Source organism: Ranitomeya variabilis, chromosome 1 (genome assembly GCF_051348905.1).
Source record: "Ranitomeya variabilis isolate aRanVar5 chromosome 1, aRanVar5.hap1, whole genome shotgun sequence".
Classification (NCBI taxonomy): Eukaryota; Metazoa; Chordata; class Amphibia; order Anura; family Dendrobatidae; genus Ranitomeya; species Ranitomeya variabilis.
Genome location: NC_135232.1, coordinates 872,697,071 through 872,723,509, shown reverse-complemented (window position 1 = coordinate 872,723,509; position 26,439 = coordinate 872,697,071). Strand labels below are relative to the sequence as shown.

The 26,439-nt window shown below is 41.3% G+C and overlaps 1 protein-coding gene across 2 annotated transcripts in view; it reads right to left on the bottom strand.

Annotated features, from left to right (window-relative positions):
* The window catches only part of LOC143788104 (venom factor-like), a 381,787-nt gene that overhangs the window by 29,040 nt on the left and 326,308 nt on the right, over positions 1–26,439 (bottom strand). For both annotated transcript variants that reach the window (XM_077277495.1, XM_077277503.1), the window contains 7 exons: positions 16,508–16,670; positions 13,134–13,217; positions 5,048–5,201; positions 4,713–4,882; positions 3,449–3,607; positions 2,883–2,942; positions 1,399–1,480 (listed from right to left, as the gene is read on the bottom strand). In XM_077277495.1, coding sequence (XP_077133610.1) covers positions 1,399–1,480; positions 2,883–2,942; positions 3,449–3,607; positions 4,713–4,882; positions 5,048–5,201; positions 13,134–13,217; positions 16,508–16,670 — 872 coding nt within the window. The remainder of the gene's footprint in view (positions 1–1,398; positions 1,481–2,882; positions 2,943–3,448; positions 3,608–4,712; positions 4,883–5,047; positions 5,202–13,133; positions 13,218–16,507; positions 16,671–26,439) is intronic.

Genomic DNA, 26,439 nt, shown 5'->3' with positions numbered 1-26,439 from the left:
GAGAAGCAATGCCAGAGGTTTGCAAAATGACATCAAGTAGGCCACTAACATCCATGTGTCTGCTTAAACTGCCATAAACACACTCCATGAGGGTGGTATGACTTCCACAAGTGGGTGTCGTGCTTACAGTCCTACACTTTGCAGGGTGATTGGCAGATTCTACATCGGCGCCCTGTGCTCCTCACGGATGAGAGTAGATTCACAGTGAGCACATGTGACTGAATCTGGAGATGCTGTGGAGAACGTTCTGCTGCCCTCAACATCTTCCAGTATGACGGGTTTGGCAATGGGTCAGTAATGGTGTGGAGAGGCATTTCTTTGGAGGGCGTCACAGCCCTCCATATGCTAGCCAGAGGTACCCTGACTGCCATTAGACCAATAGTGAGACCATATGCATTAGGCCCTGGGTTCCTTCTGATGCATGACAATGCTAGGCCTCATGTGGATGAAGTGTGTCAGCAGTTCCTGCATTATGAAGGCACTGATGCTATGGACTGACCTGCCCATTCCCCAGACATGAATCCAATTAAGCACATCTGGGACATCATGTCTCCTTTCATCCACTAAATCCACATTGCACAACACACTGTCCAGGATTTGACAGATACTTTAATACTTTAATCCAGGTCTGGGGGAGATCCCTCAGGAGAACATCTGCCACCTCATCAGGAGCACACCCTACTGAGCATCATGTCTTTGTCTTGAGGCATTTCCACTGAAGTTTCAACCAACTTGTAATTTGTTTTTTACATGTTGATTTTGAGTATCATTCGAAATCCAGACCTCTATGGAATAGTAATTTTGATTTACATTGATCATTTTTATATTTTATTTTTCTCAACGCATTCCACTATGTAATGAATAAAGATTTGCAACTGGAATATGTCATTTAGTGATACCTAGGATGCGGTATTTTAGTGTTCCCTTTACCTTTTTGAGCAGTGTAGATATATATATATATATATATATATATATATATATATATATATATATACTTTAGATAAAAAGTTAAGTGCTGAATTCAAACTTCTGCTTAATGAACAGTTGACAGGCTTGTAGTAATGCCTAATTCTCCTAACTAGCTCTTATAATGTAGCAGAACACTAATCATATTATTGTACAATGCATGGTGAAAAAAAATACCATAAAAATAACTCTCTTCAAAATAGCCTTTTTAAAGTTAGTGGCCCTCATCCCACGTTTGGGACCACAAATATGCTACGCACAAGCGCCATATTTATGCAGTGTGTTGGGGAACATTACAGACTACTCTGGTCTTCTACATCTGTAGTAGTGTGCTGTGTGCTGTGTGCCTGATGTGCTATTGTAGATATTAACCGAGGCGTTAATGGTATTTCACTACTGAATTTATGTGAAAGTTATTACCCCAGAGCTTACCATGTGATGTCACCTTTGCCTCCAATGAAAATCCATTGCATTGGTTTTCTGCATTCAGTAAGGCTTGGTAAACTGTCATTACCTAAAAATCAAACACAAATATTAGTTTCCAAATATAAAAATTGACCCATCGGTTTTGGAAAATGATCTCCTTCCATAGTTAACAATGGATGAAACATGCAAAGTCACATTGCGAAGGGAATTAGCCGATGTCCATGCTCTTATAGAATGTAGCAGCAAACTCCTTCAGATGATACAGTGATAAAGTCCTTTACCTGTCATGAGCCCCTTCCTGGTATAATGTCCCCCATCTTGGGCTCCTTCCTAGTATAATGTCCCCATCCTGGGTCCCTTCCTGGCATAATGTCCCCCTTTCTGGTCCCTTTCTTAGCATAATGTCTCCCATCCTTGGCCTCTTACTGTGGTAATGTCTCCCATCCTTGCCACCTTCCTGGGATAATGTCTGCCATCCTGGGCCCCTTCGTGGGATAATCCATGTTTCACGGCTCCAGCACATTTTTTTCTCATTGTTTTCTCACATCTTCTCCAAAACATTTTAAAAAAATTCATTTTACCATTTTCCGCTCTCACGATCAGTGGCATCCTCTTTTACAGCCAGTGGAGGATCTGGCACCTGACTTAAGCTTGCCTGCAATGGCGCATGATGTTACCGCTTTGTACCACCCGTAATAGGTATGCCAACATCAGCTTCAGCCTCTGATTGGCTGGCGGTCTGTATTGCAGTGCAGGGAGCTGGCAGGCGCCCTCCACCTCTGGGCAGGGCCAGACTGGCCATCTGGCAAATGCCAGAAGGGCCTGTCTGGTCATGGGCTGCCTTGTCTGCTACGTTGTTAACAGAATCGGTGTTCTCAAGATACCCATACTGTTAAGAGCTGTGATGGAGCACAAAGTTGCTGACTCCGTCATTTACCCCAGCAGGCCACGGGTATCATTAGACATATTGGTCTTGTAAAAAATCTTCCTATCCTCCATCCAGGGTAATATTAGTAATATATCCCCATCTGGTTCATGGGGACGGGGACAACATGGGCCTGTGTGACTTCAAATGCCAGGACTGAATTTCAGCCCCAGTCCATACCTGCCTCTGGGCCATGGTGCAGCTGCACTGACTGCACTGGCGGTATGTCTGCCCTGCATATGACAAGGTACTGATGCATATACCACACTGCCCCCCCACACCATCCCTGACAACACTAATATATGTCTTTGTGCAGTGTTTTATTTTTCTAGTAACAGTCTTGTGATCAGCTGAGGTTCCCTGTTCTCACTGTGATCAGAGTGAGCCCCCGTTGTTGTAAATATGAATACTTAGATTAGGGGCTCACTCAGATGTGAACTCTCAGCTATACCTCTGCATATCATGAACACAAGGAGTGCTGAGAAGTTTCAAATACACATAACACTTTTAATTTTAATATGTGGAGCAATATGTTATTTGTACAAGAAAAATAAATGTAACTTACCGTTATGGTACCTTTTCCCGTTCCTCTCACCTCAATATTAAAATTTTTATTTGCTGAAATCTGAGAAAAGTTACATTTAGACCTTTTAGGTGTTTATAAATGACAATAAGATTTTTTTTTTGTAAATATTGTCAAAGATCTCTGATATATACATATACAAAATACACATAAGCCCACAGATGTGATCATGGATTTCACCCAAAGGAAAGAGTCAATGTGTGGTACTGTGCCAAAATCACATTTCATAACAAGGGTGAACTATACATTCATTATCGAGTGCATGACACCAGTGCAGAAGAATTCACAGTATGGGATTATATTTGTAAGTTTTAATTTTTCTTTCACTTAATTATATTTATTATCACTTTCAACCTTCTTTTTTCCGTTGGCCATGACCTCAGAAGTCATAACTAATTTATGCTATCGCTGCTTTTCCATTTTAGTTCTATTGTCATTATGTCATAACTTTTTGCGTTTTCAGGGGGTCTTAGTATATGCCAAAACAATAATAATATGTCTACCTTCTGAGAGTATATTAGATATATAAGAAAACGTCCACCCCTTACCTTACTTGTCCGTTCCAAGTACATATTAGCATTTTGGATATTATATGTAATTGGTTTTTCTTTTCCTTCTACAACAAGCTGGACATCTAAATTGACAGCTTCGGGAGCACTGGTATCCATCTGGTATTGTGCCAGGGCTTGCAGCGCAATTACAGTAGCCTAAAATATAAAACCTGAATTTTCATATGAAATAAAACATGGAATAAATTTTGTGGCCCTCTATTATAAAGAAAACTAACTAAAGTGGTTGTTTAGCCTCAGAAAAATTTGTTTAATGTGTTTCAAGCGAATATAGCTGAAACGTCCTATTTAAAAGAGTTCTGATGAAGATATTCATTAAAATGATGCAAGTAATTTCAAAAAGGCTTTTATTTAACCCAATGCTGTGCATTGGCCCTTTTTATGAGCATTGCTCTGTATAAACTCTAAGGTCCAGTACATATCAACTTCCACCTGCCCTCACCTATAACTGAGGTGTGTTACTATGTTTGTTACATTGGATTTGATCTGGACTGTAATTTCTTGCCTCCCTTCACCTATATGGGTGCTAGCAGAGGCAGACCATTCATTGTTACAACCTGTGCAGCTAGACAGGGGCCCAAGAGGTAAGGAATGACCTAATAAATTGTGCATGATAATGAGCTGATGAACTGCAAAGGGCCCATATGTTGTTCTTGACCAGTGGTCCTACTGTGTCTTGTCTGCCTCTGTGTTAGCATATAGATTGCACCACAACTACACAATTATAGGGATTCCCTGCATTAAAATGTAAAATCCATGAGAATTTCCCCTTCCGATTTTAACAAAACAAATAGTGACAGACACAAAGGGTTCACCACTAGTGATGAGCGAATATACTCGTTACTCGAGATTTCTCGAGCACGCTCGGGGGTCCTCCGAGTATTTTTTAGTGCTCGGAGATTTAGTTTTACTTGCCGCAGCTGAATGATTTACATCTGTTAGCCAGCATAAGTACATGTGGGGGTTGCCTGGTTGCTAGGGAATCCCCACATGTACTTATGCTGGCTAACAGATGTAAATCATTCAGCTGCGGCAAGAAAAACTAAATCTCCGAGCACTAAAATATACTCGGAGGTCACCCGAGCATGCTCGAGAAATCTCGGGTAACGAGTATATTCGCTCGTCACTATTCACCACTTGTCCCAAGGTACCGTAAGTTTGGAACTGTGCTGAAACATTTTTTAGGTCACTATAAACTGAGTTAAAAAAAGTGGGGAAATTAAAGTTTGTTCTGTTGCACTACCTGTGTCGACTTGTATCCGCCGCCAAAATTTCTTTGTTTCACCAGCCAGTCTGCAATTTTATGGCCTTCTTCAAATTTTCTAAGTTTTAACTTTTGAAGAAGAGCATAGCCGGTGGCTTCCACAGTAAATAAAGAATCTATTGAATTCTCAACTGGCCAGTGAGATCCATCTTCAGAAAGAGAAAGATCATCAATCACAGCGGCACACAGAAATGCAGAAAATTAAGATAAATTACCATCATAATTTTAAATATTGCTCAAATGTATACACTGATAGTGACTTAAGACTATATTTGCCCAATAGAGTATTAAAATAGAAACAAAAAATTGCTTACCTTCACTTGCAAAAAAATCAATATTATCTTTGTGTTCAGTGTTTCCTACTAAAGAAAGAGCATAAGAGGTTATAACGGCACTATATGTGTGTTGTAAATTTGGAAGCTCGGTTGCCAGATATTTTTCAGCTTTTTTTACAGCTTCTTTAATTTCCTAGAAAAAAAAGCAAACACATTTTTGTGTATTAAAAAAAACAACCAATAATTATTCATCCTACCCTTTTAGAGGATATTTTAGGGGATAAAAGGAGGATCTGTCAGCACTCATGGAATGTCTGTTCTAGTAAATAAATGTATTTTGCCTGAAGTTATTACTCTGGATAATCTTTTCTGAAAACTGAATATAGTGATGTTTCTCTTATTTCTTCTTGAATTTTAATTTATTAACCCCTTTATTAACCCCTTCACCCCCGGAGCTTTTTCCGTTTTTTCGTTTTTCGCTCCCCTCCTTCCCAGAGCCATAACTTTTTTATTTTTCTGTCAATATGGCCATGTGAGGGCTTATTTTTTGCGGGACGAGATGTACTTTTGAATGATACCATTGCTTTTACCATGCTGTGTAACAGAAAACGGGAAAAAAAATTCCAAGTGTGATGAAATTGCAAAAAAAGTGCAATCTCACACTTGTTTTTTGTTTGGCTTTTTTGCTAGGTTCACCAAATGCTAAAACTGACCTGCCATTATGATTCTCCAGGTCATTACGAGTTCATAGACACCTAACATGTCTAGGTTATTTTTTTATCTAAGTGGTGAAAAAAAATTCCAAAGTTTGCTAAAAAAAAAAAAAAAATTGCGCGATTTTCCGATACCCGTAGCGTCTCCAATTTTCATGATCTGGGGTCAGGTGAGGGCTTATTTTTTGCGTGCCGAGCTGGTGTTTTTAATTATACCATTTTGGTGTAGATACATTCTTTTGATCGCCCGTTCTTGCATTTTAATGCAATGTCGCGGCAACCAAAAAAAACGTAATTTTGGCGTTTTGATTTTTTTTCTCGCTACGCCATTTAGCAGTCAGGTTAATCCTTTGTTTTTATTGATAGATCGGGCGATTCTGAACACGGCGATACCAAATATGTGTATGTTTAATTTTTTTTTAATTGTTTTATTTTGATTGGGGCGAAAGGGGGGTGATTTGAACTTTTATATATTTTTTATTTTTTTTATATTTTTAACCACTTTTTTTTTTTAATTTTGGCATGCTTCAATAGCCTCCATAGGAGGCTAGAAGCATGCACAACTCGATCGGCTCTGCTACATAGAGGTGAAGTACAGATCACCTCTATGTAGCAGAAATCCAGGTGTACTTCGAGCGCCGACCACAGGGTGGCGCTCAAAGCAATCGGCCCTCAACAACCATAGAGGTCTCAAGGAGACCTCTGGTTGTTATGGCAACGCACCGCTGACCCCCGATCATGTGACGGGGGTCAGCGGTGCGAGCACCTCCGGCCGCGCGGCCGGGAGCGCTAGTTAAATGCCACTGTCAGCGCTTGACGGCGGCATTTAACTAGTTAATGGGCGCGGGCGGATCGCGATTCCGCTCGCGCTCATTGCGCGCACATGTCAGCTGTACAAAACAGCTGACATGTCGCGGCTTTAAGGTGGGCTCACCGCCGGAGCCCACCTTAAAGCAGGGGATCTGCCAGCTGACGTACTATTCCGTCAGCTGGCAGAAAGGGGTTAATATATTGATAACTGGCTGCGACCATTAGCAATTTGTCCCTAGACAATGTGACACTGTCCAATCAGTGCGGACCATGTCAGACTATGTAGAGACACACCCATTTGACAATGTGAATAATAACACTATAAAGTCGCATTTTGCACAGATGTGTGAATGAGGCTGCATTCACATGTCCATTATATAAAGTCCACAATAGCCAACCTGACCTTGGGTCTCCTATATTTTACTGTGAGGCCAGAAAACCCCAGACGGATATTGTGGTCAGAGCATGGGCCTTATATTATAGATATTAATATGGCATAATCCAGATTCATAATGTGACCAAAAGTTAGTCACCTACCATGTAAATCTACCTCCACATACAGATAATCAAAACAACGGAGAAAAATCGCGGAAGCTTTTTGTTGTATAAAATGATTTTAGAAAATTTATTTACCAAATACAAAAAGATAAAAAGAGAAAGCGGGTGCTGACAGCGGCGAAACGCGCGTCGGGATGTGTGCTCTGGCCCCCTCAAGTATAGGTGAGACATGCTGCTTTCTGGTATCTTCATGTAGTTGAGCAATGGTATGCTAATATTTGACATTTCATATCTGCTGACATTCACCCTCCTATGTAGCATGGGATGGAATTATCTGATGGTTTAGTGCTAGGAGTTCATGTCTGTTAGGTCTGCAGGAGCATGTGTTTCTCACCTCATTATATCAAGCATAGATGCTATTACCTTTGAGGGCCTAGGCATATCTGGCGTCTTTATATTGAAGCACTTTCATTACTGTGTTTGTGTGTGTTTTTATCTTTTTGTATTTGGTAAATAAATTTTCTAAAATCATTTTATACAACAAAAAGCTTCCGCGATTTTTCTCCGTTGTTTTGATTATATTATAGATGTATGAATCCGGCCTTAAGCCGGAGTTACACTAGAGCGTAATACGGACGAGTGCTATGCTATAAAAAAATCGCATAGCACTCGGACCAATGTTAATCTATAGGGCAGCTCCTATCATCCCTTGCTTTCTCGGCCGTATTATATGTGCGAGAGATATTGCAGCATGCTGCGATTTGCACCGTATTACGGCCGAGACTCGCCAATAAAAGTCTATGGGTGCGAGAAAAACTCGCACACCACACAGTGTGACTTGCGAGAAATACCCACTGGTGTCCTATAGAAAAGCCGGTAATTCAGTGCGGTGTAATGTAAAATCACACTGTAATGTAAAATCATAATCTTAAAATAGAATAGATAAAATAAATGTCTACACATAGTATAGGTAGATATATGTCATAGAGACACATATATATCTTTATATTTCATAGAGAGTTAGATAGCAGAATAGCCGATAATTCAATTGTAGGGTTCTGTAAATTCATTGCAGAACCCGACAGGATATGAGACATGGTTTACATACAGTAAACCATTGCGTATCAGTTAGATTTATGCATATATCCGTGTTTAATAATGTTATTAGTGTGTGTGTGTGTGTGTGTGTGTGTGTGTGTGTGTGTGTGTGTGTGTGTGTGTGTGTGTGTGTGTGTGTGTGTGTGTGTGTGTGTGTGTGTGTGTGTGTAAAATTTTGGAGCTGTAGGTGTTAAATTAAAGGATTAATTCATGGAAAAAACTGGCGTGGGCTCCAGCGCAATTTTCTCCCCCAGAGAGGGAAAGCCAGTTACTGAGGGCAGATATTAATAGCCTAGAGAGGGACCATGGTTATTTCCCCCCCGGCTAAAAACATCTGCCCCCAGCCACCCCAGAAAAGGCGTATCTGTAAGATGCGCCTATTCCGGCACTTAGCCTCTCTCTTCCCATTGCCCTGTAGAGGTGGCATATGGGGTAATAAGGGGTTAATGTCACCTTGCTATTGTAAGGTGACATTAAGCCTGGTTAATAATGGATAGGTGTCAATAAGACACCTATCCATTATTAATCCAATAGTATGAAAGGGTTAAAAATACACACACATTAAGAATTAAGTTCACCGCATCAGGCGGGGCCGACTATCGCTGACGTCACTGAGCTTGCGCAGACTCCCTGCCTGGCCTGCGGTGAACTCGGCAGCGTCGGAAAATGTTCAGAAACTTTCCCACACTAATGAGTTCATGTCCGATCAGGAGGGGAGGCGGCGCAGGAAGCTTTTCATTCATTCCTCCGTGGTTTACAGCCCGGCCGGTAACATTAGCACCGCTCCGGGTTGTAAACTATTTAACCCCTTGAGATGGATTGCAGCGTGGGACTTGACTGTACAGCGGACAGGTATGGGATATTGTGCTATATTATTTAGAATTTTTTTTTACAGAAGAATGAGGGCTTCGCTTGGATTGAAAGTGTAATAAAGATGTTAAACCTGTGTGTTTCGTTATTTCATTAAAATACTTTATTCTTAATGTGTGTATGTATTTTTAACCCTTTCATACTATTGGATTAATAATGGATAGGTGTCTTATTGACACCTCTCCATTATTAACGAGGCTTAATGTCACCTTACAATAGCAAGGTGACATTAACCCCTTACTGCTCCAAAATTTTACACACACACACACATTACTAACATTATTAGTGAGGTACATATATACTGTAAATCTAACGGATATGCAATGGTTTACTGCATGTAAACCATGTCTCATATCCTGTCGGGTTCTGTAAAATTTTGCAAAAGCCAACAAATGAATTACCGGATATTCTGCTATCTAGCTCTGTATAATAATAATAATCTATTTTTATATAGAGCTAACATATTCCGCAGCGCTTTACAGTTTTGCACACATTATCATCGCTGTCCCCAAAGGGGCTCACAATGTATGAAATAAAATATATACAGTACAGACTAGAAGTTTGGACACACCTTCTCATTTAAAGATTTTTCTGTGTTTTCATGACTATGAAAATTGTACATTCACATTGAAGGCATCAAAACTATGAATTAACACGTGGAATTATATACTTAACAAAAAAGTGTGAAACAACTGAAATTATGTCTTATATTCTAGGTTCTTCAAAGTAGCCACCTTTTGCTTTGATGACTGCTTTGCACACTCTTGGCATTCTCTTGATGAGCTTCAAGAGGTAGTCACTGGGAATGGTTTTCACTTCACAGGTGTGCCCTGTCAGATTTAGTAAGTGGGGTTTCTTGCCTTATAAATGGGGTTGGGACCATCAGTTGTGTTGTGCAGAAGTCTGGCGGATACACAGATGATAGTCCTACTGAATAGACTGTTAGAATTTGTATTATGCAAGAAAAAAGCAACTAAGTAAAGAAAAACAAGTGGCCATCATTACTTTAAGAAATGAAGGTCAGTCTGTCCGAAAAATTGGGAAAACTTTGAAAGTGTCCCCAAGTGCAGTTGCAAAAACCATCAAGCGCTACAAAGAAACTGGCACACATATGGACCGCCCCAGGAAAGGAAGACCAAGAGTCACCTCTGCTTCTGAGGATAAGTTTATCCGAGTCACCAGCCTCAGAAATCGCAGGTTAATAGCAGCTCAGATTAGAGACCAGGTTAATGCCACACAGAGTTCTACCAGCAGACACATCTCTACAACAACTGTTAAGAGGATACTTTGTGCAGCAGGCCTTCATGGTAAAATAGCTGCTAGGAAACCACTGCTTAGGACAGGCAAAAAGCAGAAGAGACTTGTTTGGGCTAAAGAACACAAGGAATGGACATTAGACCAGTGGAAATCTGCTTTGGTCTGATGAGTCCAAATTTGAGATCTTTGGTTCTAACCACCGTGTCTTTGTGTGACTCAGAAAAGGTGAACAGATGGACTCTACATGCTTGGTTCCCACCGTGAAGCATGGAGGAGGAGGTGTGATGGTGTGGGGGTGCTTTGCTGGTGACACTGTTGGGGATTTATTCAAAATTGAAGGCATACTGAACCAGCATGGCTACCACAGCATCTTGCAGCAGCATGCTATTCCATCAGGTTTACATTTAGTTGGACCATAATTTATTTTTCAACAGGACAATGACCCCAAACACACCACCAGGCTGTGTAAGGGCTATTTGACCAAGAAGGAGAGTGATGGGGTGCTACGCCAGATGATCTGGCCTCCACAGTCACCAGACCTGAACCCAATCGAGATGGTTTGGGGTGAGCTGGACCCCAGAGTGAAGGCAAAAGGGCCAACAAGTGCTAAGCATCTCTGGGAACTCCTTCAAGATTGTTGGAAGACCATTCTTGGTGACTACCTCTTGAAGCTCATCAAGAGAATGCCAAGAGTGTGCAAAGCAGTCATCAAAGCAAAAGGTGGCTACTTTGAAGAACTTAGAATATAAGACATAATTTCAGTTGTTTCACACTTTTCCACATGTTTTAATTCATAGTTATGATGCCTTCAGTTTGAATGTACAATTTTGATAGTCATGAAAATACATAAAAATCTTTAAATGAGAAGGTATGTCCAAACATTTGGTCTGTACTGTATATGTGTGTCTCACTGATATATATATATTTATATATATATATATATATATACTGTATATATAAACCGTATATATGTTTTCACGAATATTTGAGCCCATGGATCCATTATATTTCCATTTTGCAAGCCAGCGAGAAAATCGCCATACGGATGTCAAACAGATGCTTACATGCGAGAAAAAGGCATCCTCACACTGCACATGGATGACATACAGATCACTTTTCAGGAGACATTTCTGCGATTCTCAGTCAAATATAAAAGAGGGACAGCACCACAGCAGATGTGAAAAAGAAAAACCACGTTTTATTCCACCTCCTGCAACGTTTCGGTCCGCAGACCTTTATCAAGCATGACACAAGAACACTCCAACCACCATTATATATCAATAGTCCCACCCCACCAATTGACTCACAGCCAATAGGACGGTTCAATACAATAAAAAAAAAACCAAATCACAACAGAAACATATAAATACAATTAAAAATCGCAACCCATACATAGCCCACCATACATAATCACCCCCCGCAGGGTTCAACCCTCCCTGATCGTTCCTTTTATGCAAACTATCCCCAGAAAAGCCAAATATACATTCTCCACGTTCTATTTGTATATACCGGCGATCGCACCAATCCATGCGGTGCATCAACCCCTGTTATGGTAACGGGGCATGTCCATAACGGCGCTAGTCCAATCGCGTCCACAGGATTCCCACATGGCAAATAGACGTCATATAACCAGCATGCATCGCTCGTCCCCATACCGATCCGCTGGTAAGTTCTCTCAAACAGCCGCTCCTCAATGCGCATGTCCGTAACGTCATCTTCCCTTCAATTCTCTATGCGGAAGTCACATTCCAAAGGTCCTACACCCTTCATGCGCCGAAAAACACGGCACAACGGCGCATGTCACATGGAGATCTTCTCGAACAGCATCTCCAGATCCCGGGTGTGTACAACAATCGATCTAACTGACAATCGAGGAACTTCACAATATTTCATCATCTCAGGTCCACACGCAGGGATACAAAGCTCAACCATATCAGATGGACCTGAAATGAGAAATCACACATACAGGGAGAAACCAACATCTATATATAGAGATCTGTGCAATAAACGAAGACTTAACTAGGGATAAATGCTACCATAGAACCATAATGTATAAATATATTCCAATAGAGATACACATACATATATTTTATTTTATTAACCATAACCATCATATGATGTTATTATCTCCATATAAAGTCATCCATGGGAAGTTAATTGCACAGTGTATCCAAAGGGGGGTAATTTCATAATAAGGGGGTTATTCCGATGAGTACCATAAAACACTATATAACAGAGGTTAAAAACAAAATTACACCGACGAAGAAACTGCAATAGAACAATAGAGCGTTCATAGAAGACAACCCTGTGGGTAATCGATATTTAAACCCCTAGGGGAGAGTGTATCCAACCCAAAGGGTTAAGCCAGACTAAATAGCCCCGTCCGAAGTGGACGCACCTGATAACTGCTGTGAAGGACAAACAGCAGCACTACCACTTATAACCACCGGAGGGAACCCAAGAGCAGAACCCACAACAGAATTCACAACACATAACCCTATGCAGACTGGTGCAAGCAGCAATGATTGGACAGTATGAGAATGTGCAAGGAAACACCATATATCGTTAACGTACAGTTGTAAAGTTGTTCATAATTATCTCTTCAGTATAAGTGAGAATTAACACAACACAGAGTACTAAGAGATGCTCCAAAATTGTTGCATTATGGGGAATACAATTATTTACCAAACTGCGTATCATGAGAAAAAACAGACCCTCTTTGAGAAATGGTCATAAATGTAGAAGGATTTATTGGACTGTGGAAATTATTTTTTAGCTGATGCTTGTGTTTACATGTTATACACCAGTTGGTGTATTCACTAACCCTCGCACTGTATAATACAATATTCACAGCCATTTTACCTGTAACCAGTACTTACCAAATGATCACACATGTTTCCTAATTCAGCTAATGCAATGAGTACAAATGCTGTAAGTGAGGACTCTGACTCTGTATAGCCACCCTAGAAAGACAAGAACACAACTTGGTTTGGTAAAAATGTATCACCTAAAAGAGGGTTAACCAGCTTAAAAATTGTTTAAAGCACCTCTTCTTCCCTGTAAGTCTACGTTCACATTTGCGGTCTGCGCCGCAGCGTCGGGCGCCGCAGCGTCGCCGCATGCGTCATGCGCCCCTATATTTAACATGGGGGTGCATGGACATGCGTCGCACTTGCGTTTTGTGCCGCATGCGTCCCTGCGGCGCACGCGTCCGGGCGCAGAGGACGCAGCAAGTTGCATTTTTGCTGCGTCCAAAATCAATCAAAAAAAGGACACATGCAACGTTGTGCATGCGTTTTGCTGCGTTTTTGTTTGCGTTGTGCGTTGCGGCGCCGACGCTGCGGCGCACAACGCAAATGTGAACGTAGCCTTAGTGCCACAGGATAGAGCTTCCTGTGTTTGTACATTACCCATGCTGTCTATCAAGGGGACAGCTCTCTTCTCTGTTCTCAGTTAATTCATGAACAAAGTAGTGGGCTGTAGAGATTAGCTGATGACTTTGCACAACCCAAGTCCATGGCCCAGATCAGTAGCTTCTGGGACAACAGGCTCAGCTTATAATTAACCGGGCTGGAGGGACATCACATGTGCGCTGCAAGCTGCACATATGGCAACACGCAAATGAAATGCTGCACCAGGGAATGTGGAAGCTCAGAAAATTTGCACAGCCACTGTCCATGACCAGAGAACTTAGATGTTCACCATGGACCGGGGTTGCACAAAGCAATCCGCTCTTCTCTAGTGGACTGGCTTTGGATCTGATCCAGTCAGTTTGCTTTAAGTGCAGCTGAACTTTAACGTTTGTTGTCCGAGAGCTGCTGTGTAGTAATATAATCTCAAAAATATCAATGCAAATGACTGTTGTGATGGCCTCACTTAGGTGCCATTTAAAAATGCATTTATCAGAAGGATTTCACCCCCTCAAGCAGTTTATATGCACATGTAGCTCTTACAAAGACAAGTCCTTCCATAACCAGTTGGTTCCTCCATTGCCGAGGAATCGCCTTTGAATCAACATTCAAATGATGCTGAAGTGCTTTCAATGTGTGGAAGCACATCCCAGCCTCTTCTCTTCCCAGGTCTATTTCCTGCCCAGCAACACCTTCTGCTTGACTGACAGCTCCATTTGTTATGTGACTTCAAGCAGAGGAACTTACAGTCAAGCAGAAGAAAGTATGGATGGACTTTTCATTGCAAGAGCTATGTGTGGATATAAACAGCCCGAGGGAGAAATCCTGCTAAGTAAAGATCAGATAATGGATTTGGAGGATTCTAGTCAATTGCGGTCATGTTAGTAATCTGTGACCACTAGATGAGAGGTCTGTGAATCGTTTTACTTCTTGGCAAACCCAACTCTTCTTTTGATTAGCCAAGGCTTGTGCAATGTCATGTGTATGTCACGCCGCGATAACAACATTGTACAAGCCCAACTAATCAAGGAGATTCACCGCCCTCCCTTCCATCTATCACAGACTACTTAGTTAACTAATGGACTGGAGTCCTGCAAATCAATACTCCCATCTCTACTGCTTATAGATTCCCTTTAACTCTGGCTATTAAAGTTGCTCCCTGCCAACTTTTCCCTGTGCTTCTTGAGGTGATTTACTGGTCCCTTGCTATGGAGAGACCTGTCAATCACCTGCAGCGATGCAGAAAAATGCTGGCATGGGACTAGTTTCGTCTCTGGCTATGGTCCCCAATCTGATCTTCCAAGTATATGTTCTCTAAAATGCCAGAGCATTTCAGAGAGATGATTCATTCTGCCCAGAGTTTGGGCAGCATGAATCAGGTGACAAGTTCCTTTATCATATTAGAGAGCATATGCTTTAATGGCTTTTTATTGAATTCCTTTACAATGGTCCACGGAGTAAAAAAACACAAATTCTGCCATTTAAAAAAGTGGATGAATGTTTACAATTTTTTTTGTATTTTTCAAAACTTTTTTCATTTTGTATCCATTTTTGTGTTAGGTCCCTTGTTGAATCATTTGTTCTATATACTGTATTTTTACTGAAGTATATTGTGAAAATGACATTCTAAGATATCAGCCATGGACCAAGATGGCAGCCATGAGAGCCAATGGTGCCATGGCAACCCATCGGTACCCCACGGTCATGACAATTACATACCAGTAGGTAACTGACACGGCATTAAAATGGTTAAATAGCAGTGATCTCGTCATCTACCCTAAAACAGTATAAATAAAAACATCATCTCACGGTGCAAAAAGCAAGCCCTCACCCAGCACCATCGACTGAAAAATGAAAATGTTATGGGACTCAGAAAATAGTGACACAAGCAAAAAATGCTTTCACTATTTTAACCACTTAAATGAAGAAAAAAAATTATGCATGTTTGTTACTGCTGTAATCATATTGATCTGGAGAATCATATTACCAAGTTACTTTTACTGCATAATGAACTCTCTAAAACAAAACAAAAAATAAACTATTTCACAATTTCGCTGCACTTAGAATCTTTTCCTGTTTTAATATGGTAAAATGAATAGTGTCAATCAAAAGTATAACTTGTCCTCTAGAAAACAAGCCCCAACACGGCTTTAAGGCCATGTTTACAAGTTGTGTTTTTGCAGTGTTTTCACTGCTCTCAGCAGTAAAGCTGCTTACAAGAAGGAGGTTTTGCTCTGCGTTTTGCATTCTGATACAGTTTAGTTCCTCTGGTACTGAGGTTTCTGCACCAAAAATGCAGTAAAACCTGATACATACCTTTTTGCACTTGCTCATTGCTTTCTATAGATGAAAAAGTGCTGCAAAAATATTTAAAGACGTGACATGCTGCAGTTTTTAAAAACACAGCAGTTTTCCAATTCAATCAGGAAAAAAAAAACAATGTGTCCATGAGATTTCTGAAATCTCATAGCTTTTGCTGGTACTGTAAATCATAGCTTTTAATCTGCATTAAAAAAGCAGCAAAAACACAATGTGTGAACATAGCCCATCAATGGAAAAATAATACCGTTATGACGCTTGGAAAAAGGGGAGGATAAAATAAAAGTGCAAAAAAGTAAAATCGCCATTTCGGGACGAGGTTAAAGTAGAGTCTTGATTGTTTGCCATGGGCAACTGCTGCACTTTACCGCAGCAGTAAATGTTGATAAATCACCCCAATGTTTTTCTGACGGAGGTTTTCTTTGGGTTTTTTTCTTTATTTTTCACACAAATTTGGCAGACATCATCTCAACAAAATAGGTTTTGTTTATCATTTATTTCTTCAGCACTGGTTAATGCCTTACCTGCATTGATTTTGCATACACAGTTCCAGGCTCCATAAATTCACCATTTTGATTTTGATTATCGACCAGCCATTTGGAACTTTGACATAGCATGTTTTTATCAACATCCAGTAAACTTGCATTTGAAGCCATTGAAAATATTTTTACTACATATGCGGTTAACCTGGAAGAAAAAGAAATTCTGATTCAGGAACAACGTGTGTTCTGGAGCTGTGCTCGCACCATCCACAGTGTGTATCCCATGTAATATACAACTGACTAACTGCTGCAATGGCCAGATATTGGGTAACATTGGCCCCAGACATTTAACCCCTTAACAACCAAGCAAATTTTGACCTTAACCCCAAAGGGAGGTTTGCACGTTAATGAAGGGCCAATTTTTACAAATCTGACCACAGTCCCTTTATGAGGTTAACTCTGGAACGCTTTAACGGATCCTGATGATTCTGACAATGTTTTCTCGTGACATATTGTACTTTATGATAGTGGTAAAATTTCTTTGATATTACCTGCATTTATTTGTGAAAAAAAAGAAAATTTGGAGAAAATTTTGAAAAATGTGCAATTTTCCAACTTTTAATTTTTACGCCCTTAAATCACAGAGATACTGTATGTCACACAAAATACTTAATAAGTAACATTTCCCACATGTCTACTTTACATCAGCACAATTTTGGAAGCAATTTTTTTTTGTTAGGGAGTTATAAGGGTTAAAAATTGACCAGCAATTTCTCATTTTTACAACACCATTTTTTTTAGGGACCACATCACATTTGAAGTAACTTTGATGGTCTATATGATAGAAAATACTCAAGTGTGACACTATTTTAAAAACTGCACCCCTCAAGGTGCTTAAAACCACATTCAAGAAGTTTATTAACCCTTCAGGTGTTTCACAGGAATTTTTGAATATTTAAAAAAAAAATGAACATTTAACTTTTTTTCATAAAAAATTTACTTCAGCTCCAATTTGTTTCATTTTACCAAGGGTAACCGGAGAAATTGGACCCAAAAAGTTGTTGTACAATTTGTCCTGAGTATGCTGATACCACATATGTGGGGGTAAACCACTGTTTGGGAGCATGACAGAGCTCGGAAGGGAAGGAGCGCCGTTTGACTTTTCAATGCAAAATTGACTGAAATTGAGATAGGACACCATGTCGCGTTTGGAGAGCCCCTGATGTGCCTAAATATTGAAATCCCCCACAAATGACACCATTTTGGAAAGTAGACCCCCTAAGGAACTTATCTAGATGTGTGATGAGCACTTTGACCCACCAAATGCTTCACAGCAGTTTATAATGTAGAGCCGTAAAAATAAAAAATCATATTTTTTCACAAAAATTATCTTTCGACCCCAATTTTTATTTTCCCAAGGGTAACAGAAGAAATTGTACCTCAAAAGTTGTTGTGCAATTTGTCCTGAGTACGCTGATATCCCATATGTGGGGGTATACCACTATTTGGGCGCATGGCAGAACTCGGAAGGGAAAGAGCGCCATTTGACTTTTCAATGCAAAATTGACTGTAATTGAGATAGGACGCCATGTTGCGTGTTGAGAGCCCCTGATGTGCCTAAACAGTGGAAACCCCCCACAAGTGACACAATTTTGGAAAGTTGACCCCCTAAGGAACTTATCTAGATGTGTTGTGAGAACTTTGAACCCCCAAGTGTTTCACTACAGTTTATAACGCAGAGCTGTGAAAATAAAAATTCTTTTTTTTTCCACAAAAATTATATTTTAGCCCCCAATTTTGTATTCTCCCAAGGGTAACAGGAGAAATTGGACCCCAAAAGTTGTTGTGCCATTTGTCCTAAGTACGTTGATACTTCATATTGGGGGGAGCCACCGTTTGGGCACATGGCAGAGCTCGGAAGGGAAGGAGCGCCATTTGGAATGCAGACTTAGTTGAATTGGTCTACAGCGTCACATTGCATTTGCAGAGCTCCTGATGTACCTAAACAGTAGAAACACCCCACAAGTGACCCCATACTGGAAACTAGAGCCCCCAAGAAACGTATCTAGATGTGTTGTGAGAACTTTAAACCCCCAAGTTTTTCACTACAGTTTATAACGCTGAGCAGTGAAAATAAAAAATCCTTTTTTTTTTCACAAAAATGATTTTTTAGCCCCCAATTTTTTATTTTCCCAAGGGTACCAAGATAAATTGGACCCCAAACGTTGTTGTCTAACTTGTGCTGAGTACGCTGATGCCCCATATGTTTGGGTAAACCCCTGTTTGGGCGCAAGGGACAGCTCGGAAGGGAAGGAGCACTTTTTTACTTTTTCAACGCAGAATTGGCTGGAATTGAGATCGGACGCCATGTCGCGTTTCAAGAGCCCTGAACGCCATGTCGCATTTGGAGAGTCCCTGAACCCTAACCCTAAACAGTGGAAACCCCTCAATTCTAACTCCAACCCTAACCCGAACACACCCCTAACCCTAATCCCAACCATAACCCTAACCACACCCCTAACCCTAATCCCAACCCTAACCACACCCCTAACCCCAACAAATGCTTAACACCAACACACCCCTAACCGTAATCCCAACCCTAACCACACCCCTAATTCCAACACATCCCTAACCCTAATCCCAACCAAAACCCTAACCATACCCCTAACCCTGACACACCCCTAACCCTAATCCCAACCCTAATCCCAACTGTAAATGTAATCCAAACCCTAACCCTAACTTTAGCCCCAACCCTAACTTTAGCCCCAACCCTAACCCTAGCCCCAACCCTAACCCTAGCCCCAACCCTAACTGTAGTCCTAACCCTAACTGTAGTCCTAACCCTAACTTTAGCAACAATCCTAACCCTAACTGTAGCCCCAACCCTAACCCTATCTTTAGCCCCAACCCTAACTTTAGCCCCAACCCTAACCCTAGCTTTAACCCCAACCCTAAATGAAGCCCTAACCCTAACTTTAGCCCCAATCCTAGCCCTAACTTTAGCCCCAGCCCTAACTGTAGACCCAACCCTAACTGTAGCCCCAACCCTAACTTTAGCCCCAACCCTAACTGTAGCCCTAACCCTAACTGTAGCCCTAACCCTAACCCTAATGGGAAAATGGAAATGAATACATTTTTAAATTTTATTATAATTCCCTATGGGGGTGATGAAGGGGGTTTGATTTACTATTTATAGCGGGGTTTTTTAGCGGATTTTTATGATTGGCATCTGTCACACACTAAAAGATGCTTTTTATAGCCAAAAACAGTTTTTGCGTCTCCACATTTTGAGAGCTATAATTTTTCGATATTTTGGTCCACAGAGTCATGTGAAGTCTTGTTTTTTGCGGGACGAGTTGACGTTTGTATTGGTACAATTTTCGGGCACGTGACATTTTTTTATGACTTTTTATTTTGATTTTTGTAAGGCAGAATGACCAAAAACCAGCAATTCATGAATTTCTTTTGGGGGGGCGTTTATAACGTTCCGTGTTTGGTAAAATTAATAAAGCAGTTTTATTCTTCGGGTTAGTATGATTACAGAGATACCTCATTTATATCATTTTTTTATGTTTTGGCGCTTTTATATGATACAAACTATTTTATATACACCGTGTTCCAAATTATTATGCAAATTGGATTTAAGTGTCATAAAGATTTAATTGTTTTGTTTTTCAAATAATCTCATGTATGGTATTGTGTCTCAGGGCTCAATGGATCACTGAAATCAATCTTAAACACATGTGATAATTAGTTTTCTAGGTGATTCTAATTAAAGTAAAACTACTTACAAATGATGTTCCACATTATTAAGCAGGCCACAGGTTTCAAGCAATATGGGAAATAAAAAGGGTCTCTCTACTGCTGAAAAGCGTTAAATAGTGCAATGCCTTGGACAAGGTATGAAAACATTAGATATTTCACGAAAACTTAAGAGTGATCATCATACTGTGACGAGATTTGTGACTGAAACAGAGCACAGACAGAGTTCATGCATATAAAGGCATAATGTGGAAGATTTCTGCCAGACAAATTCATTGAATTAAGAGAGCAGCTGCCAAAATACCATTACAAAGCAGCAAACAGATATTTGAAGATGCTGGTGCCTCTGGAGTCCGGCAAAAATGTAAGGACCCTTGACGTGGGTTGCCGGCTTACGTATTGAGGCCCCAATATAAACTAATACCTTACATACATTGATATGTGGTTTTTTTGCACTTTATCTTGCAGGGCGCAGTCAGACCATGATGGCTCTGTAAACTGTAGGCCTCTATTCACACAGCATGCATTTTGTAGCACTGGGCAGCCCGCCTGTATGTGCGTTAGTAATAGGCTGTAGACCAGATGCTCTGCATTGCTTGTGTGAACAATGCCACATACAGACTATTATCGCTTATCTTTTTGTGCACTAATGCCAAACAACCAATACTGGATTGAAAGTGGTTGTTTCATCGGTATTTTTTGCACCTATGTTGTTGCCATCATTAATCGGGTCCGATGCGCCCTGCTGGTGCATTTGTTTGGAGGCTTCAGCAGGTAACCATCTCTGCTTTTTTCTCTGTGATACTTTTGTGCCTCTGGAGTCCCTCGAACCTCAAGGTGTAGGATCCTTCAAAGGCTTGCTATGGTGCATAAACCTACTATTCGGCCACCCCTAAACAGTGTCCACAAGCAGAAACGGTTGCAGTGGGCCCAGACATACATGAAGACTTTATTTCCAAACAGTCTTGTTTACTGATGAGTGTGGAGCAACCGTGGATGGTCCAGATGGATGGAGTAGTGGAAGGTTGGTGGATGGCCACCATGTCCCAACAAGGCTGTGACGTCAGCAAGGAGGTGGAGGAGTCATATTTTGGGCCGGAATCATGGGGAAACAGCTGGTAGGACCCTTTAAGGTTCCTGAAGGTGTGAAAATGACCTCTGCAGAGTTTCTGACTGACAACTTTCTTCCATGGTATAGCAAGCAGAAACGTGCCTTCAGGAGCAAAATCATCTTCATGCATGACAATGCACCATCTCATGCTGCAAAGAATACCTCTGAGTCATTGGCTGCTATGGGCATAAAAGGAAATAAATTCATGGTGTGGCCACCATCTTCCCCTGACCTCAAACCTATAGAGAACCTTTGAAGTGTCATCAAGCGAAAGATCTATGAGGGTGGGAGGCAGTTCACATCAAAACAGCATCTCTGGGAGGCTATTCTGACTTCATGCAAAGAAATACAAGCATAAAATCTCCAAAAACTCACAAGTTCAATAGATGCAAGTGCAGCGCCCCAGAGTCCTGGTCGTTGCAGTACTGTGGCTCCGCCGCTAAGGGGGGCTATGGTACGTCTGATGGCACTGAAGGAGTTCATCTGACCAGGTATCACAGACACCAATACATTTCACAGTCTGGCCTCCAGGGGGAGCTAAGGGTACTATTCATTAGGCCACTCCTCACAGTCTGGTAAAACTGGGGGTTAGGCAGGAAGTTAGAGAGAACGATGACTGGTTGGAACCAGGCAACACCTGGTGGCAGAGGGTGTTGTAGGGGAAGATTCGGTAGGGTCCCTATCAGGGGTGGGATCCTGACAGAGGCCTGGCAAACAGAGAGAAAGCTACGGGACCGCGCCTGCACTTCATAGCGGCGGTGCCCTAAGAAAGGACAAGAAGCGAGATTTATTGTGCTGAGTGAGAAACGAGATCAATGCAACAGGGAGAATACCAGTAGGAGTCGTGCTGTTAGACCGAGGCAACATCCTACTGAGGCGTAAATAACCGGTGGCCGGAACGCCGAGGAAGTACAGGGCTCTAAGCATTACTTCAAACCAACGGCAGGGCAGAGAGCTATAGGCTGGCTGTCTCACCTACATCACCTACGCAGACATAGGGGGCAACTTGTGGAGAGGGGCGACTCTAGGGTCCCGGAAGAGCTCCGAGCCTTCCCGTCATACGGGTGCGTCCTACCATAAGATCTGGGGGACGAGAAGAAGAAGAAGAAGAACATCAGAATCGAGTTGTGAGGGAACACGAGAAACAGACACAACAGTTGTGAGGACTATCCCGTAAGCACAGCAGGGGAGGACCACAACACATAAGCGCTAGAAGGAAGGCACAGATTTCCACCTGTGAAGGGAACTCTGGAGGTGCCATCGGACCGGCCGGACTTGCGCAGCCCGGTTAACCGTATTCCGGACTGAGGACCCAGAAGCCTTCGGTTAAAGAGACTGCAACCTTGTGTCCTCGTTATTAACTGCGACTGGCACTACACCGCACCACTACCACCATCCACATCTATCATTGTGCGCCCCTCAGCAGGGTCACGGACCGGGTCTAGCCACCGTGACAACCCCAGAGCAGAGACTCAGAGGCCCGGTACCGGGTACCCCTCGGCCCTGCGGCAGTGGGGGCGCTACACAAGAATTGTGAGGGTGATATCAAAGAAGGGGTCCTATGTTAACATGTAACTTGGCCTGTTAGGATGTTTTGGAGTTAAGTAGCTTTTTTGTTCAGTGAATGTGACCTCCTAATGCTGCAAATTCCACAAATGAGCATTTTCAGTTCTTTAAAACATATCAAATGTCTAGAAATTCTACTGTGCCTAATAATTTGGAACAGTGCATTTTGAGTTTTTATTCATTTTGGAGATTATACTGTTATCATTGGGAGGTTTCTTCAATAAAATTTGATGTATACTCTAACGGGTAATGACTTTTATTAGACTGACTGTCATTTGCACCGATCATTTAGGAAAATCAGAGAAAAATGTAATTTGCATAATAATTTGGAACATGGTGTAAAAAATAATTATTTTTGCATCGCTTCATTCTGAGGACTATAACTTTTTTATTTTTCCGCTGATGATGCTGTATGATGGCTCGGGACAAGATGATGTTTTCAGCGTTACCATGTTTATTTATATCCGTCTTTTTGATTGCGTGTTATTCCACTTTTTATTCGGCGGTATGATAATAAAGCGTTGTTTTTTGCCTTGCTTTTTTTTTTTACGGTGTTCACTGAAGGGGTTAACTAGTGGGACAGTTTTATAGGTCAGGTCGTTATGGACGCGGCGATGCTAAATATGTGTATTTTTATTGTTTTTTTATTTAGATAAAGAAATGTATTTATTTGAACAACTTTAACTTTGCCCCAGGGTGGGACATCACTGTATTATGTCAGATCGCTGATCTGACACTTTGCAAAGCACTGTGTTAGATCAGCGATCTGACAGGCAGTGCTCCAGGCTTGCCGGCGCCTGCTCTGAGCAGGCGCTTGTAAGCCACCTCCCTGCAGGACCCGGAAGGAGCCCCATGGCCATTTTGGATCCGGGGCCTGCAGGGAGGAGGATGTAGGAGACCCTCTGAACCATGCATCATAGAAAAAATAGGTTGGCGCACCACAATGATATCAAATAAATATATACTGGGGGTGCAAAACAATGGCTAATACGCAGAGCAGATAATAAACAAGAAAAAGAGAGCCATTATACTGTATGCACACCACCAGAAGTTATAATGAATCAAACAAGCTTTATTGGTAACATATATAAACTTCCCCTGACGAAGCTGTCTTGAACACCATACGCTTTGGGCTCTCCCTCCATTGCCCTTCACTTGCTGGCTGCCCAGTTCTTGCTATATTTTCTCCATATTCTGTGAGCTTTCTGTCTGGATCACCCTCTAGCTGCCGCAGCATGTTCCCCTCTTATGCTCAGGACGTGTGACAGCCGTGCTCCCTCTTCCCATTTGGGGTAATTATTTGGCCGTCTTTGCTTGTGCCCTACCCATTACATACCAGGAGGACTATTTGCTGGGGGTAAGCTGCAGCCTGACAGAGTTTTGCTATTGACAGATATATCTTTTGCTGATCAGGACAGGGCGGCTTTTGCCAGTAATTATTTATATGTGTATACTATTTGATTATCTGCCATATTTGATGTATGAATATTGTGTATTGGGCAGTGTTGGGCACAAGTATATGGAGGGAGTTTTGTATGTATGGTTTTAATTGTTTTTATATATGTTACCAATAAAGCTTGTTTGATTCATTATAACTTCTGGTGGTGTGCATACAGTATAATGGCTCTCTTTTTCTGGAGACCCTCTGAACAACGCGATCACATCTTGTTGTTCCTAGAGTCTCAGGGATGCTTCCCTATGCCGCCAGAACTCTGCGATCATGTTTGATCTCAGTGTTCTGGGGGTTAATGTGCCGGGAGCGGTCCGTGACCGCTCCTGGCACATAGTGCTGGATGTCAGCTGTAATAATTCGCCGCCGGGTGTCAGCTGTCGGCCGCGCTCCCCCCGTGAGCGCGGCCGATCGCCTATGATGTACTATCCCATCCCTGGGAATTAAGTCCCAGGTCACCTCAACGGGATAGTAGGACATATGGGATTAAGGGGTTAATGACCAAGCCAAATTATTTATATCTGACCACTGTCAATTTATGTGGTAATAACTCTGGAACGCTTCAACGGATCTCACGGATTCTGACAATGTTTTCTCGTGACATATTGTACTTCATAGTTATTAACATTAAGTAATAACATTTTTTCGATATGACTTGTGCAAATATTGGAAATTTGGTGAAAATTTTAAAAATGTTGCAATTTTCAAACTTTCAATTCTTATCCCTTTAAATCAAAGGGGTATATCACACAAAATAGTTAATAAGTAACATTTCCCACATGTCTACTTTACATCTGCATCAGTTTTGAAACATTTTTTTTAGTTCGGAAGTTAGAAGGGTTAAAAGTTGATCAGCAATTTGTCATTTTTCAACAGAATTTACAAAACTATTTTTTTAGGGACCACATCACATGACTTTGGGGGGCCTATATGACAAAAAATATCCAATAGTAACACCATTCTAAAAACTGTCCGTCAAGGTGCTCAAAACCACATTCAAGAAGTTTCCAATGCTTCAAAGGAACTAGAGCAATGTGGAAGGAAAAAAAAAATGTAACTTTTTTCACAAAAATAAAACTTTAGCTCCGAAATTTGTTATTTTCATAAGGGTAACAGGAGAAAATGGACCCTAACATTTGTTTTGCAATTTTTTCTGAGTATGCTGATACCCCATATGTGGGGGAAGTCCACTGTTTGGGTGCACGGCAGAGGAAAGTAGCATCATTTGACTTTTTGAACACAAATATGTCTGGAATCAAGAGCGGATGCCATGTCGTGTTTGGAGAGCCCCTGATGTGCCTAAACAGTGGAAACGCCCCCACAAGTGACCCCATTTTGGAAACTAGACACCTCAGGAAATTAATCTAGATGTGTGGTGAACACCTTGAACCCCCAGGTGCTTCACAGAAGTTTATAAGGTAGAGCTGTAAAAAAAAATAATTTATTTTCACAAGGGTAACATAACAGTAGAAAATTGATAACTAAATTTGTTGTGCAATTTATCCTAAGTATGCTAATACCCCATATATGGAGGAAAACTACTGTTCTGCAGGGCTCAGAAGGGAAGGAGTGACATGTTGCAGCGCAGACTTAGATGGAATGGTCTGCGGGCATTATGTCACGTTTGTCGAGTGCCTGATGTACCTAAACAGTGAAAAAAAAACACAAGTTACCCAATTTTGGAAACTACCCCCTTCTAGGACTTTATCCAGGGGTATAGTGAGCATTTTGAACCCACAGGTACTACACAGAATTTGTTATCAAATTCTGTGTAGTACCTGTGGGTTCAAAATGCTCACTATACCTCTGGATAAAATCCTTGAAGGGGTAGTGATAACATTAGGTTGTCATATTGTCAATGTTGCTTTTGCCCCAAATATGTAATGTTCACAATGGATAATAGGAGAAAACGGACCCCATAATTTGTTGCACAATTTATCCTGAACGCGACTATACCCCATATGTGGTCAAAAACTTCTGGGCACATGGCAGGGCTAGAAAAGGAAAGAGCACTATTTGCCTGGGATATACTGTGAATGCTATGTCGCCCTGACATGTGAAAACAGCAGAAACCCACCACAAGTG